Source organism: Erithacus rubecula, assembly GCF_903797595.1.
Source record: "Erithacus rubecula genome assembly, chromosome: 8".
Classification (NCBI taxonomy): domain Eukaryota; kingdom Metazoa; phylum Chordata; class Aves; order Passeriformes; family Muscicapidae; genus Erithacus; species Erithacus rubecula.
In genome coordinates this window covers 35,283,393-35,300,605 of record NC_136659.1, presented here as the reverse complement: position 1 = coordinate 35,300,605, position 17,213 = coordinate 35,283,393, and the positions used below count along the sequence as shown (strand labels likewise).

At 40.9% G+C, this 17,213-nt stretch overlaps 1 protein-coding gene across 1 annotated transcript in view; it reads right to left on the bottom strand.

Moving 5' to 3' along the window:
* The window catches only part of EPC2 (enhancer of polycomb homolog 2), a 32,751-nt gene that overhangs the window by 11,290 nt on the left and 4,248 nt on the right, over nt 1-17,213 (bottom strand). Inside the window, exons 2-6 of the mRNA XM_079310862.1 lie at nt 9,492-9,651; nt 3,952-4,097; nt 1,602-1,808; nt 947-1,095; nt 607-739 (exon numbers count right to left, since the gene is read on the bottom strand). Of these exons, the coding sequence (XP_079166988.1) occupies nt 607-739; nt 947-1,095; nt 1,602-1,808; nt 3,952-4,097; nt 9,492-9,651 (795 nt within the window). The remainder of the gene's footprint in view (nt 1-606; nt 740-946; nt 1,096-1,601; nt 1,809-3,951; nt 4,098-9,491; nt 9,652-17,213) is intronic.

The window sequence follows — 17,213 nt, the reverse complement described above, 5'->3', positions numbered from 1 at the left end:
TGGCACTTTCAATTTTCTGAACTGCTCGGACATGTTCAAAAGAAACAATTTAATTTGTTTCCTGTTTCTCACAGAGCTGACACTTTTGAACAGATGTGATGGCATTTGGGTTGGCTATTTAAGATTTTTCTCACATAAACCCTCTGCAGTGAGCAATTCCATCGATATTGAACTGCCCACTTGAACACAAATGTTATTAAACTTCAAAGCTCCCATTTGAAAAGATTATTTCACTTGCAAAATTCTCCATTTGAAAGAGAAGCATCAGTGCAGTTTTAAGAAGTGTTTAAATTTACCCTGAATTAACACCCATCAATAACAGCATGACTGAAACTAATTCCAAGAGCTCAGCTTGGGAACCAGAGGAGAAACAGGAATGCCAAAATTCCTGGAGAACAGGCATGCCAGGCTTTGGATGGAATTCTGGCACCACTAGGTGTCGCAGGTGCTAAATACAAATTTCTACAGGTCTTCAACTCTCAGCCTCACCCCCAAGCATTTTAACTCTTTAATATTTCAGGTTATTTCTTCAGAGAGAAGTATATTTCTTCAGGATCAATGTATATCCAAAGGTGATGATCCCAAAGGAAAAAAAAATAATCTTACCTTAATTTTACATTCTTGAACTTTGTGGTGGTTCCCATTATGGAGAGATGATGGAGTTGTGCCCATCTCTTTTTCAGGTCTGTTCAGCTTCACTTCATTGAGGATTTCACCTCCATAATCACCCAAATGGTACCTGAAAAAAATAAGATTAAAATTATAGGACTGCTTTACCACTGGGAAATGTCTGAAAGACACAAACCAGTGTCTTCCAACTGTCCACACAAACCCTTTCTCTTTTAGTTTCTGAATTTATTATAGCACCATAAACATATAACAGATGACTTCAAATCTTCATTTATTGAAAATTTAAAACTTTGGGGTTTATAATCTGGAATTTTACCTTTTCTCCACAACTTCCAATGTTAAATGCAACAGCTCCCGTTTTGTTTTCTCTCTCCTCTTAATCATCTCTAAAATTGTTATGGCTCTGCTAAACTCCCTCCTTAATTTCAACATCTTCTCATAAGATGCTTCATCGTTCTTTCGATTCTGTTGAGGGATGAAACAAATTTTTAGTCAAAAGCAAAAGCCACGAGGCACAAACTGCAAAAATAAAGTTATATAATGCTGCTGCAAACGAGGCTCAGGAAGACACTCCAAAGCAGCTTTTCCTAAAGCAGATCCTACTTGGCAAACAAAGCCACAAAAAGCAAACAAACCCAGTTTTAAGAGTAAACTGAGAAGAATTTTTCAGCCATTTCCCAGATCAACCCAGTGGAAATTTGTCAGAACAAGGAATTCAAGCCTACCTTGATCCCACCCACAGTAAGGCTGTGCATGTGTACAAAGCAAAATGCTGATTACAGATTTAAATCAGTCCATGCTACAAACACAAAAACTGAAAAATTTTTTTCCCACAGAAAGCTTCCAACCCAACAGATTTTTGTGGCCTCACCGCCTTGAACTTCAGCTCAAAAAAAAAACCAGACGGGGATCCAAATAATCCCTCCCAAAGCAGAAGTATAAAATTGCAAACCCAGAGTGTGCCAAGTCACCTTTCTGGTCTGCATCTTCTCAGTTCTCCTGCGGAAGGCCACGTAGGGGTCGTTGTTGGTGGAGCCATCCCTCTTCTCCTGCTTGATCTGGGGGATGAGCGAGGGCCCCCGGCAGTTCTTGCGCTTCCTCACCCAGTAATCATAGACAGCCTTGATCAGGTAATCGTCCTCGTTCAGCAGCAGCTTGGCCTCCTGAAGGGTCACCAGCTGCAGGGCAACAGGCAAAAGCTGCACTTGGCATGGGCTGTGGCCATCACCACACACTCACACCAGTTGGGCACTTCCTGGAGAAAGTTTTAGTTTTCAGCATCATAGTAAAGGGGTGAAAAAATATTGATGGAGTTCCTGATTCTACTGAACCAGCAGCATCTTTTCATCCAGTGGTTTAGGAGTTCATCATAGAACTCCATCAATTTCTCATTAAATCTGAATACACTTGGAAAAAATTGTAAGCACAGGCTTTAAAGAACTTACTACAGTCTGCAGGTCATGATTTGGGAATCACTTTAATCTGACTATTTTTTCCTAAAAAAAAAAAAATAAATGTTTCTTATTGGTTAACTTTTGTTCAACTGCAAAGAATTGCACATTAACATTGATTCCCCTAGAAGTGAATTTAATTCTTAATTATTTCCCTGTGATAGAACACAACAATGCCCATTCCTGTTTATTCCAGCCTGGAGACACAAAGTTGTTCACTTCTTTGCTAAGTTATTTCAGTATGTGGTAGTTCTACACAGGTCATTTAAAGATAAAAATTAAATCTAGGTTGAGCTTTTTACATGGAAATCAGACTCTAAATAAATGCAAAAGTATCTCTAAATAGCACATAACAGGCTCATATAATCTTCAACCCATTCATTAAATAAAAAGAAAACAGTACCTCTAGTACTACTTAAGAAGTCAGGCAGCACTTCATCTGCCCCATAATTTGAAAAATATCAACTGAACAACTTGATTTGCACTTTTACAATGTGCCAAACTTGAATCTTGTCTCTACATTAGGAGAAACAAAAAAAGGAAACAACACATTGTGGAAAATTAAGGAAATCCTAAGTGTAACCATGGCTACTCTGCAAGTGTTAATTCCAGGCAGAGCAGAATAAAACCTTTGCAATCTATGGTAGAATTAGAACACACTAAACTGCTTTTTCTAAAAAGGAACAAACATTGCTTAAAAGTAATTTTAGTTTTGTTTTTTGCTCTTTTCTTCCCATTAACATATTTCTTATAAAAAAAGAAATCAATTCTTCCTGGAGTGCACAGCTGGGAGAGTGAAGCTGAGCCTGTGTGTTTGTGTTTGCTTACAGATTCTTTAAATCACAACAGCCAAGAGGAAAGGCTGGGACTCCTCCTGGGCAGGGAAGGAATTCCCAACAACATCCTTTAATATTGCAGGGTTAAGGCATGTAAACTGGGAGCTGGGAGGCAGCACACAAACCCCACTCAAACTTCCAGGCTTCAAAAACCTGCAAGAGCTGCTTGTAGCTACACAGAAAAACCTGTATTCTTATAACACTTGATTTTTAAAAAAACTGGAACTGGAAGCCAGAAGAGGATTGTCTTTATCAAAGCTCCAACAAACCCAAGAACACATTCAGCAAGTATCATCCACTGTATTCCCTCTTTTTCCCTTCATTCACATTTTTTAGCATAGTAAGAAATCTCTGCCTTTCTGAAGTTGCTCTAAGATGGAGAAAAATACAATATTTTTGCCTTTTAACAGAGAGCACTGAACTAAATCAGGTTAAGGAATTGAGGCAGAGCCATGGATGCCACAATGGATTTTCACTCCCACAAAGCCTCATCTCACTGGAAATAACTCCACCTGTTTCAAACCTGACTTGCACAAACTGATCTCTCAGGTGTAGCTCTGGAGTGAATATTTTGGGCTGTAAGACCCTTCTGCAACATCTCAGGACCTGATTTAACACTGGTACAAGGTTAATTCACTGTCTGTGCTTCTAACCCTCAAAAACCAGCCAAAGTCCATGTCCAGCAGAAACAAGTGTAAAAAAATTTGGATTCTCTTAGGTTTACAGCCATTTCTACATCTAATGATCATCACAAGCTAATACCATACCCACTGTGGTAAAACAAGCTGTGTGTCCCTAACACACTGTGGTCAGGAATTAAAATTTAAAATCAATGTCTGCAACCCCAAAAGCTCCTTTCCCAGTTGTTTTATCTGAAATTACCAATACTGACACAGGAGACAGCAAGGTGATTTCTGTGCTTCTGCACACTCATACAAACACACTTCTCCTGTGAGCAGGAAATAAAACCAAGCACCCACCCAGAATCACCCCCCAGGAAATCAAAACCTCTCAGTGATTTCTTTACACCATACCTGACTAGAACTGGCTTTTTCCAGTCTGTCAACCATTATTTCAAACTGCAGTGGCTTGATTTCCATCTTCCTGTTCAGCCTGTTCAGTAGGGTCTCATCCTCAGAGTCCATATCATAATCTGGCTGTTCATTGTCCAGATTAAAGGCTGGAACACAAGAAATTGAAATGCTGGGTAAGTGACACACTCTGGACACACATCTGCAATCAGAAAAACAAAACTGAGAAAATTCCAGACCAGCATTCTCTGCCAGAACACTTTTTTTATGCTAAAAAGTTTCCCCATGTAACACACAGCTAGAAGTTGCTTGTCTCCAACTTCCAATGTGAATGGAATCCAAAAAGTTTCATTTTAAGTAACTTGAAGGGGCATAGAAATTTTAATGTATCTTTGCAAAATAAGAACAAAGATGCTTGATATAACTGATATGTGCTGATATAACACAGCTCCTCCAGAATATCATGGTAAGATAATAAGAATCAAAATAATTTCCCATCAAAAGCAATATTTTTTACACTGAAATTCCAATATAATTTCTGTTGCCCATTTTTAAACAGTACACCAAACCTAAAGTGCTCAAATATTTAACAGACTAAACTTTTTCTTGTTTTATGTAGCTGCAGAAATCCTACACCAATCCTGTGGGAATTGTCACTGCTCCAAAACCACCTCAGCTGTGGTTGTAGAGCCTGACAATTCCTGCAGGCTCTCTCAGTTCTCAACTTCTCAGCAAAGCTCATGTCTTTATTACTAATTGTGCTAATTAGTTTCCATACTTGACAAAGTTATTAGCCCCACCAAAAGCAGAAGGAAGTTCTCATTCAGGTAACACAGCAGAAATAAAATTTTACAACAAATAGGAGTAAATTGCATATGACAGTAAGAACTGTTAATAGAAACATTAATTGTACACCTAATAAAACCCTGAAGGGGTGACACATCAGGCACAACACTCCCAGTAATTCAATCAGCACTGGAATAACAGCAGTTAATAGTCCTGATGAAATATTTTCTATTCTTAATAAACAAACAGCACTATCTTATCTCCACTTGTGGCTACACCAAGTGCTAATTTAAAAACCTCTGCTACTGAGCTGCCCTGTGTGCTCTGAGAACACCTTAAACCAGAAACTTGGAATGCCAGGAGCAAAAGAAAACTCAAAAAAAAGTCTTTAAAATAAATCCCACAGGCAGGTGGTCAGCAGTGTCCTTCCACTTCTCAGCCTTGCCCAAGACCACTCTCTCTGTGACCCAGTGCAATAAATGAACAATAAATAAACCACCACCAGTTCTTATTTATGCATTTCTTTATTCAGGCACAGAAACTCAGGCAGATGCAGCTGGGAAGGGCTAAAAAGCAGCTCCTCAGCATCTTCAGCTCAAGCTGGTACCTCTCAGAGGAGACACTGCCCAACTGTGACAACAGCAGTGGCCAGAAGAGTTCTCTGACCTGCCACACACTGGAACAATTTATTAGAGGAGAAATTAATACCAGGCTGTAACCATGTGTCAAGAACTGCTGGCAATATTAATTCAGTAATACAAGCTGCATGGCAAGTTTATTTAAGACACTGTCACTGGGCATGTGACCAAGAGCTCTCCAACAATTAACTGTGCAAGAGACTTCAACTGCAGCTTTCAGCATCACATCTGCCTCTCCAGCAGATCACTGCTCACATGTGGGCTGAAAATCATTCAAGTCCACAAAAAGCTTGTTTGCCCTCAGGCAGATGTTGGTCTCACATCAGGAAAGATGTCAGCCTATTGTCTGTCAGTAGATAATTCAATAATCCCTCCTGGACAGTTTTTCCAAGGCAGAATTTCAGTGAGCAGGAGGTTCTGTGACAGGGCAGATGTGATGATGTTGTTGTTCACCTGTAAATTGTGAGCAGTGCCAAAAACCTTCCCTTCATTTCCACAATGGGAACAGTCACTAAAAGGTCTTGAATCATCCATCTTCCAGAATAAAACCAGGATCAAGAAAAAAAACCAAGAAAAAGCCCAACCATTCCACCAAAAAGTATCTCAGAACAGCAGTGACCCTCAGGAACACACTGTGGATGTTAGTGCTGGGTCTCCAGGAGGGAAGGCAGGATATTCCCAGCACCCCCAGTGACCCCATGCTGCACCTCAGCTTGGAGCAGGTGCTCACTATTTTGATAAATATTCAAGATAAGATAAAAGGAATCCAATAGGATCACCACACATCAAACCCAGTCTCATTTTCTTACACAACCCCTATCATTCCTGTGAGAACAGCAGCAGTCCTTGTCACACATCCCCCTTTTCATGCTCTTCTGTCACCAGCAATGTTCTGTTTGTTGTGACCTGCATTTATCAGTGCAGGTTTGCAAGGGGGGGTGCAGGTTAATGGCACTGAAGGGATGGAAGCAGCTCCTGCTTCAGTGCAGCCAGGATGGCCAAGAACTCTCAGCAGCCTGGGGAGGTGTGAGGGCTCAGGGAAAACTCCTTTGGAATTTGTCAACCCAAAGCTGGCTTATCCCAGCACTGGGACACCCATGGATGTTCATTTCCCACTCCTCAAAACACACTTCCAGCAACATCCTTAATTACCAGTTTCCTTCTTTCCCCAAGCACTGAGTGAACTGAAACTGCTCCAGAAAAAGCCATTTTTCACCCTGGAGCTGGCCTGCAGTGTGGCAGCTCCCTGGCTCCCAGAGCCACCACAAGCCCCAGGTGTTTATGTGCCATGGATGGAACCATCCATCACTCCCTGCCCCTGCAGGAGAACCAGCCCTGTGTTCCAGCCCACATGGACACCCCCTGCTAAATCCTGGGACACTCCTGACTCAGCATCAATCCAGTCTCTGCTCCAGAACACCTGCATTTCTACAGGCCACTGTCAGACAGCCCCCAGTGACCCCACTGGGAACTTTCTCCAGGAATGCTCAGGACTTGCTCACTGTTGCAAACACAATCCCAGTGATCCCAGTGATCCCACTGGGAAGTTTCTCCAGGAATGCTCAGGACTTGCTCACTGTTGCAAACACAATCCCAGTGATCCCAGTGATCCCACTGGGAAGTTTCTCCAGGAATGCTCAGGATTTGCTCACTGTTGCAAACACAATCCCAGTGATCCCAGTGACCCCACTGGGAAGTTTCTCCAGGAATGCTCAGGATTTGCTCACTGTTGCAAACACAATCCCAGTGATCCCAGTGACCCCACTGGGAAGTTTCTCCAGGAATGCTCAGGATTTGCTCCCTGTTGCAAACACAATCCCAGTGATCCCAGTGACCCCACTGGGAACTTTCTCCAGGAATGCTCAGGACTTGCTCACTGTTGCAAACACAATCCCAGTGATCCCAGTGACCCCACTGGGAACTTTCTCCAGTAATGCTCAGGACTTGCTCACTGTTGCAAACACAATCCCAGGTCCCACCCCTGCCACTCCACCCACTCCCAGCTGTACCTGCCAGAGGGATTTGCTTTTTTGTTTACTGAGCTCCCCCAGGAACTGAGTTTATACCAACTCACACAAATGCAATTTGTTTCTCAGTGAAGTTACACTGAAGTGGGTTTAATTTAGCCAAATTAACTCATTCCTTGAGCTAAGTAAATTGAGGCTGTGGTTCCACACTCACAGGCACCAGTTCCCACTGAAACCAGAGCTGCCAGTGCCTTCCCTCCCCAGCAAACCCTGCCACCCTCTGAGCCAAGCAGCAAACTGATAATACAGAGGCTCACCCGACCAAAAAATCAAAGAGAAACTTTCTGCAAAACGTCCCTTTTAAGGATGACTGGAGTTCACTCCCCACTTAAAGAACATTGTTTCATTGTTTCTGTGAGGGGACACTTGTTTTCCATCCCCCAACCTCTAATTTAAGTCTAAATTTACCAACTTAATCTCTGTGTTAATTATCAATAACCTAGAAGGTATCTCCATGTTATTGATGTTACAAATATCCTTGGAAAATTATGAATAATGCTAGAATAATTAGAATAGTTCAAGGTTTTTTCTTTACATTCAGCTGAGTATCACCTGTGTTGGTACCTGGAACCTTGCTTATTCACAAACTGCAGGCTTTACAAAGAAATTAACTTTTCTCTGCTTGGAACCACTGATCTAAACAAATGAATGTAAAAAATATTAAAATCTTAGGCTACCAGAATCCCAGTAAAACATAATTTGCCAGAAATACCCACCAGTAAGTATGGATTATACTATGTGCTCTCCTGGCATTCTCCATCAGTTTATATAATTTCCCTGGCCAAAGTGGGTATTGCTGCAATTTGTGCTTTAAGCAGTAAAACAGAATTTCTAAGCAGTTTATGTAGCATAAAGCTGCCTTGTATCACACCTACTCCATCCAGAATGTGGGAAAAATTATCTTGGAGCAGTATCTGATATTTATCTTCAGCTCAAATACCTTCTGTAATTCTGTCCAGAAAGACTGTGAGTCTCAACAAGACAAAGAAAATTTTGGCATAATATACTTAACATTTCAGACATGTTTATTAACAGTATTCACAGTGTTTCTGGCAATGTCCAACAAAGAACAGAATAAAATACATTCCTCCCTCAGCAGCTCAGTTTTAGTTCACTCAGTCTGACTTGTTCCAAATTTATTTCTTTTATTAAGGAGAGAAATAATTCCCTTAAGTTGATTTTTCCCCATCACCTCTATGGTCTCTATTGCATCACCCTGAGAACATTATTTTCAAAATCTCCTATTTTGTAAATAAATGGAAAAAATTGGACACTTTACCATGCTGAGGGGAAATGGTGCAATAATTGAGTCAAAGGTTTTGCTACAAAGGTAAGTCCTGGGAGGAATCCAAGTGACCAAATAACCCCCTGAACCACATCCTGCAAAGGACAAACATGAATTGTGTGCCAAGGAACAACTGAACTGTAAAAGTGTCACTTGTCAACAGAATAGCAACCAAAAGAAGTGACAAAATTAATCCAGAGCCCACAAGTTTAGATTAATGAGATCTTGTAAGGCATAAGCTAATCTTATGGAGAATATTTCGTTTTATCTACAAAATAAACTCAGAGTTCCCTGCTGAAATGGAATTCTTCAGTTTTAGCCAAACTGAGAGAGAAGTGAGTGTTACCCAGAACAGCCTGAACCCTGCAGCAGCACAGCTGCCCTGCCAGAACTCCATTGTCAGCAGCAGGACAAAGGCTGATTTCACCACAAAAACTCTTCTGGTTTATGGATCTGCACTTCTAGAGAACTTTGGAGTTCAAGGTGAGCAAGACAACCTTTCCCTGTCAGCAACCAGGAGGCAGCAAGGAAGTTTCAGTTATTCCTTCTCAGGACTAGAAATTAAAAAACCACAAGAAGTAAGGCTGGATCAAGAACACTGGAAGCCCAAGAGCCAGGATGAGACTCAGCACATGGACAGAGGCAAAAACAAACCAGCAACTGTCAACTCTTCCAGAACTTGAGAAGACACTGGAATTTACATCTACACATGGATTTCCTGACCAGTCTGACCTCAATCCAAAGGTGACTCAGGTTAAACAAGGAGGAGTTGAGCAGACAGCACAGCCCTGCAATGCTGTAACTCACGTTGGATGTGGATGAACTGCTTTGGTTGCTTGAACTCTCCTTTGTACAAACGATTGTAGTAGTTGACATTGCTCTCTGCTTCAGGGACTGGGATGACCATGCTCTCCTTCTTTTCTCTGAAAACTTGCTGTGCTGAGATTGCCCGTTGCAAATGATGTTCCTGCAAGGGGAAAATGGGAGAGGTGATTTAAGTATCAGTGTACAAAGTGCATGTAAAGACAATCAGTCTTTTCTGCCACTGTTTTCCTACAGGATAACAGAGTGGAGGCTTTGCTGGGTTTTAGAATAAGCAGGATGCTTGTTACCAGGATGTGTTCTCCATCTTTTAGGGTTCCTAACTGATGGGAATCTTAAAACTACAAACAGATGAAGAAAACCCTTTGTTCAGACACAGCCCACACCTTCCACCAGACTGGGAAAATCACATTCAACCTCAGCAGAAAGTCAGGGCTGGGGAAAGGCAAACCCACCCAAACCTGTCAGAAAGAAAATGTATGCAAGATCAGGCCTTTAAAGTCAAAAGAACAGCAAATTTCATCATTCTTGTCTACCCAGCAATCCTTACTGGCTGCTTTTAGAAGTTTAGCAAGTTAAGAGCAACAGGAAGATCAGTTCTCACAGAATAACACCTGAAAAGCAAGGACTCCCCAAACAGGTATCACTTCATTTTATTCTTATGGGACAAAAGTCACAAATTCCACAGAACCACTTCAGTTGAAAGAGAGATCACAATAAATGTAAAACAAAGATTTTTTTTTTTTCCCAAATAATTTTATTGGCTAATTTATTAGTGAACTCGGTGACAACCATCTACTGTTGCAAGTCAGAGTTAAGCTGTAACTTCCCTCTTGAAACACTTTTCATGTTAAAATTTAAACTACTAAAAATTGTCTCAGGCTAAGGCACAGACTAGGCTGCCTTCTGTGTGTGCAGGGGAGTGACATTCCTCACCAGGACACATCTCAGACCACACAGCCCTCGGGAAAAGTGAAACACAAAGTTCTCCAAATTCAATATAACCAAGCAAAGTGCAGCCTCTCAGCAGATGAACCTGGTGAAACATGGGTGAAGATTTCATTCTGCTTTTACTGTTCTTCCCCAAAGTTTCCCAGATTTGAGGAGAGGGAGGATGAGCAGAACACCAACTGGCAATCCAAGCTCAGCTCTGTCACAGATCCATGGGATCTTACTTTGCCTGTTCCAAGGGCTGCAGGTGGCCCCCAGCCACTCCTACACACCCACTGCTGGGAAAAGCACTTGTTTGAGCAGGAAAAAAAACATACACACCAAAAAAAAAATTAATTTGCTGCTCTATGTTCCTCCCCTTGGCTTTCTAGGTGCCCCTCCCCACGGCTCACACTCCCAGGAGACCAGGACCAACAGCAGCAAGGGGAAGGTGCCAGCATTCCAGAGCCTGGCTGGCACTGCAGCCTGGCACACAGTCTGGCACTCACACACGCTGCTACCCACTTGGAAATTCTCTCAAGAACAAGATTTCCTCCTCTTTAATGCTACAGGATGGGATTTTAAAAAAGGAGGAGTGAAAGAAAACCCTTTTAAAGTATGTAAATGGTATTTAATAAACGATCTCCTTTTAATTGTTAAGATTTACAGAAACACAAATAATGCAATTCCTGCAAAATCAGAGCAGCTCTGGGAATCTCCTGCAGCAGATGAAGCAACATTAAATCAATCAGGCTCCCAAGTGAGTGCTGTTAGAATTAAGACAAGCATGCAATCCAATGAGTTACTCCACGCTGAGTAAATCTGTCATTTCACCATTAAAACGTGGCTTGGAGAGCTTGGCAGTGCTGAGTAATTCAACTACACAAAAATGGTTTCATTACTGGGCTGCTTTCAACTGCTGTCCCTGGAGCTGTGTACCGACAGAACTGCTGGAAGGAAGGGCTCGATCTGTCCAAAATTCACAGCACCTTTTGGTGCTGCAGCCCATTCAAGGCTAATTCAGGTGAGTAATTCAGGTTTTCAGTGCTGGAACGCTGCAGTGAGCACACACAGAGCTCCCGAGGAAGGCTGACAATAGGTGTGAGTACTCATTTCACTAGAAAAAGCCTCGGAGCAGAACACAGCTTTCAAACAGACATTTCAGCTTTCAGCACTGCTGCTGGCACTCCTCAAACAGCAGAGCTCCAAAAAAACAGACAGATAAGCTGTGTAAATTTTAAAATTAAGGGAGGAAAACCTCAAGTCTTTCTGCTGAGCATCAAGTACAGGAAAATTTAAACTTTAATTCCTGAAACAATTTTATTTAAACGAGATTTTTAGACAAAAGCCAGGCTAATTAAATGGATTTATTAAACTTGAAGAAGTGTTTTTACAGATAGATTTATTACCAATACAACTTTTGGTCTAGTTTTCACTTTTTTCTTATGGTTTTGAAAGACACTCAGTATTTTAAGCTCCCACTTTGTTCTGCAGTAAGGCAGACCCAAAGGTCTTACCCAAAATAAAGGAGCATTAGAGAACCAGTGATGACAGCAAACAGAAGGTGCTGCCATGGGAATAAAAAGGAGCCCCTGACAAAGAGTGATTACCCATTAATTCCTTAAAAAGCACATCCAGACCTTTCTCTCCAGAGTGAAGACAAAATTTCAAACAAACACAGCTTAGACTGGGCTATTTTTTCAACCAAGAGCATTAGAGAGATGTAAATGTTTAGTGTGTGTAACACTGCTGCCTGAACACATTTACACATTAAACCAGAGCTGCTCTCTGATTCCTTTCTGAGACAATCCTTCCTTCCCTCTTTCCTCAGGAGGGAAATACCCCTAAAATTCCTGCAATCCTGGTACCTAAAATATTCAGTTTTGGTTGCAGGCATTCAGAGCCAGGCTCCAAACCCAGCTGAGAGCAAGGAACCCTCACTGTCATTCCCTTCATCCCTGAAACCCCACAGATTTCAGATTCTCCCTCAACTTTCTGTCTGGGAGTTTCTTCACTACTAAAGAGTCAAACAAGAATAAATCAACAGGTATTGATCCTATTAGCCTGAAGTTATTTTTGTTAAGCTTTAAGGGGAGCAGTGATCAATACTGAATGGTACTTTTTACATATTTTTCACCAGTATCATGGAATCATGGAAAGGTTTGGGTTGAAATCCTCATTCCAGCCCCCTGCCATCAGCAGGGATGTTCCCCACTGCTCCTACTCCCTTTTATCCCAAAAACCAGAGCACTTGGACCCTACAGGCCAGGCTGGGTTTTCCTTAATCTTTAAATCCCCTGTTGCCACCCTCAAGTAATCTCTGAGAAACAGAGATTATCAAACTTTAAATAACTGCCAGTTTTTTAGTTGAGTATGGCTGGAGATGCCCATGGCTGAACACCATGAAAAGTTCATCTTAAATTATCAAACTCCAGTGAGTAATTCCATATTGGATATAAACCCTTAGACAAATTCAATCCTAAAGCTTTGATATCTTTACCTTTCTTCATTTCTTAAAACTGCACCATACAAGCAAAGCTCCACCTCTTTAGGTTGTTTCACTGCTCTCTGTACAAGCAGGATGGAAAAGTGAATTTATCAACAGCTTTTCCTACTCAAAATCAGCTATTTCTACACCAACCTGGAGTCAGTGTTCCAATCCACCTGCCCCAAGAACAGAATTATAGCAAAGCAAACTGTACTAAACTCTAAATATTTCACTAGTTTACCATTATATTTGAATTGGGAAAGTTTTAAAAAAAGGCATTTTGATCTTTAACACAGAGATTCAGAAGCTAAAAGTACAGAGCTGTAGCTGGAAATGTGCAGACTCATCTTGCACAGCCTGGAGCACAGTGAGTAACACCTCCTGACAGCACTCCCAGAAAAAAACCAGTGTCAGGAAGCTCAGCAGCTAATTTGGTCAGAAGCCTCCCTGCCATCTCCTCCCTCTGTGCACAGACACTTTTTTTAGAGAAGATTCCCAAGAGCTGAAGTGTAAACTCGAGCACCAGCTTTTGTTTTCTTGTGCAGTTAACCCTTTCAACCCCACACATTCAGCTAAGTTGGTAACATGAATTTTTCTGATTTGATAGAGACTTAATTCAGTCAGGGATCAGAGCTGTTTGCTCTTGCACAGGGTGTCCCCTTAAAACATTGGATTAATTATCAAGTCATGCAGGGCACCATAAAAATCCAAATATTGAGTGGAAATCAACACAAGCAAACCAAAGCTTTCAAATGACAACTCAGTTTCCTTAAGGAATTTCCAAACTCAGTGGAAGGAAGTTGGAGAAAACCCACAAGAAAAAAGATACACAAGAGGAAAAGAATTGTGGAACCACTTCTCAGTTTCACTTTTGGCCATATCAAGTTTTTCCAACATGATATCCCCCACTCTTTATTAAAAAAAAAATAAATAAATAATCACAAGAACCACCTGCCCCACATTTGCCTTTCAGGCTGCTGAATTGTGACTGCAGCCAAAAAAAATGTACTAAGGGTTGGCTGCTCTTACTGACTCAGGGAGTCAACATTTCTCTAAATAACTTTAATTCAAAAAAAGGAAACAATGCCATTTCAACCATTTCATGTCAAATTGGACATGAAGCAACTGGGAGATATCCCAAATATCACCCTGAGTGGGACAGCAGTGATGTGTGAGAGCATGAGCAATCTCTCATCCCTGTAAATAATGATTATTCACTATTTGTGAACATATGGACACACAACTGTCACTGTCTATGAAATGTCAAAAATCCCAAAACAACCAAAACTCTCTATTTGAAAGCTACAATTATTTACACAATTCCCACTGTATCAAAACATGAATATAAACCAATTATTAAAAATCAAATTCTTGTTATAAAAATGAATTATTAAAAAAATCCTTTTGAAAAAGCTTACTTATTTTATGACAATATCTTTACAAATAATGTAATATGTAGTCCAAAAAGCTCCTTGGGATACAGTGGTATCACACACATGGTAATAAATTATTCCATTAATATCTTGATTATCCCAGTCAAGGAGCCAGAGGCAGGGAGGGAGAGCTGGAAACTCTCCAGCAGGAGCTGACAGGAGCTCCCTGCTCCTCTGCATTTCACCTCAGCCCAGAATTAATTTTCTTTAACTGAAGGGCATGAACCTACAGCAGAAATTTGGGTTTACAGAGTTTTTAAACAAATAGTGTTTTCATTGCCAAAACGATAGAATCAAAATTATTAAAAATTAACTACAAAATTCCATTTCAAACCAAATACTTTTAACTCAAGAAACAGAAATAATTTTTTTTTTTTTTTACTTTCTGCAGTATCAGTGTCTCCCTTAATTACCCAATCTCTGGATAGCACTACAGAGTGGTTTGTTTACATCCAAGTCTGGCACAGGGAATCCAACATCACCGGGATGTTTCAAAGTAAAACAGTTTGTTTTACACAACACAGACTGGTCTGAGATGCACCAAGTGTGAGCTGCAGCCAGAGAAATGGCACAAAGCTGAGAAAAACTAATTAGAAATTCCAATGGAAACAAGAGAAAACAACCAGAGAAAGGGGGGAGGAAGTGTTTCTGCTGGTTGAGAATTGCTGTGGGGATGTCCTCCAGGGGACAGGAGCAAAAAAGGAGTTTACTGATATGGAAAACTGATGGAAAAATGGCATTTCACTGACTGGGGAGAGTCCCACAAGTGAAGCTGAGTAAATGCCTGAGTAATTACCTGAAAATGCCACAAAAACATCTTAGAGAGAACAGATCTGCCAATGGGGAGGTGCTGAGCACCCAGACTTGAGAGACCAGAGGTGTAAATGTGTTAATCACATTTAGAATTGCACCAAGGAAATCAGGGGAATTAAGAACTCGAGTTTTTTGCTGTAAATTTCTGCTGCCTGACATTTGCTGCACTTCACCTGCCCTGGACAGGGAGAGTGTTTTAATCCAGCACCTTCAGCCCCACTATATTGTGATTATTACACATGAAGAAATAGGAATTTGCAAAATGCATCAAAAAATCAAAGTATATTCTCAGATACTTTATTTCTTTGACTCAGAACTAGTCAACATTACTTTCAAAATTATGACAGTCTATACTGAGCATACTTTTAGTCTGACAAAATTATTTTTCCTACTTCTCACACCCTTCCCTATACAGAAATTCAGTTCTAGTTCCATTCCTCTCTACTTGTTATAGAAACTTCAGTTCTACAATTGATCTTCACCATCACTGGCTTTTAGGACACCCAAGGTTTATGTAAATATTAAATTCGTTTTGAAAATTGAAGTGTTAAAATGATAAATATACTATGGGCATAAACAAGGCAAAATAAATTACAAATAGCCTTCTGAACAACTAGCACCAATCAAAATGATGTTTTTTATAAGAAAACAATTAAGAACACAGGTTACTAGGAGCAGATTTAATGTCTGTTGATCCAAATTGTTCAAGCAGGACATTTCAGTCAAAACAGAAATTGTACCAAGCTGCTTCCCGCTCAGTTCTGCCAAGCAGTGAAATCTGGCACTCTGTAAATCCAAGGAAGCCCGAGCTATTTCTTTCCAAGATTTGCCTAAAAATTCAGGAAAAGAAAAGCCTGCTGGCTGTGTTTGAGCCATGCCAGAGATCAGCCAAGCCTCTCCTAAGCTTTTGTCATGGAGTGCCACCTCCAGCAGAGGAACCTTCCCAGCAGGGAAAGTTGCTGCATAATGAGCCGAGGTGTGACTCAATTAGCAGCTCGCATTGTGCTGCAGAGCCAGGGGCAGCCAAAACTCAGCTTTATCTCAATGACCCACAAAAGATAAGGCTGAACCAGCTCAACTCGGCATGACAACGCTTCTCCAGCCCCATCTCTATCCTCAAGGGAAGGGTGGTGAGATGTCATCACCTTTTAGCAAAACCCCAAAAAGCTGAATGTCCCCTCTACCTTAAAAGCAAACTCGGAGATCAGTCCCAAGCACTTGTGGCAGGTTTGCTGATAAAACTTATCACGTTGTGAGGTGGAGATCTAATATCGGCACTAAAAAACATAAGAGGGTTCCAAAAATCCAGGGAGATTGCAGGGATTTCAAAGTAAAAGACTGAGGAAATGAACGGGTGAAATATCCCAAAGATAATGCGGCTTTAAATGATTCAACAAGTCCTAAAATTGCAGGGAAAATAGCTCCTGTAATCCGTGGTGAAACACCTAAACTCTGCCAAAATCCCAAAGATCGCTGGGAAAAGCATCAGGAAAAATCCAGTCTAACACATGAGAAAAAGAATTTAAAATTCACACTAAGAGATGCAAAAATCCCCTAAAAATCGATATGAAAACGACCAGAAATGGTCCTAACATCTGCACTGGAACACCCCAAACTTGTCAAAATTCCAGGCATTATTGGGAAAAATCCAGGATTATTTCAGACTAAAAAAAAACCCAGAAAAGTACCTCAAAATTTGCATTGAGAAAGCAAAAATCGCCCAGAAATTGCACAAAAAAAATGGCCAGAAAAACTCCTAACATCTGCACTGAAAAACCAAAAATGGCCCCAAAATCCAATGAGATTCCAGAGATTTCTAAGGAAAAAAAAAAATAGGGAAAATGAGTGGGCTAAATATCTGGAGGAAATTTGGTGTTGGTCGTGTTTAACTTCAGCCACAACAAATGGAATGCAAAGCTCCTCAGCTGAAGAGCTCGGGGTTAATTCAGATTTACCAGTATCAGAGATTCTGCAGGTGACAGCACAGCAAGGAGAAAGATCCGAGCTGAAAATGGAAATAATGAAAAATGGAATTGGAATGTG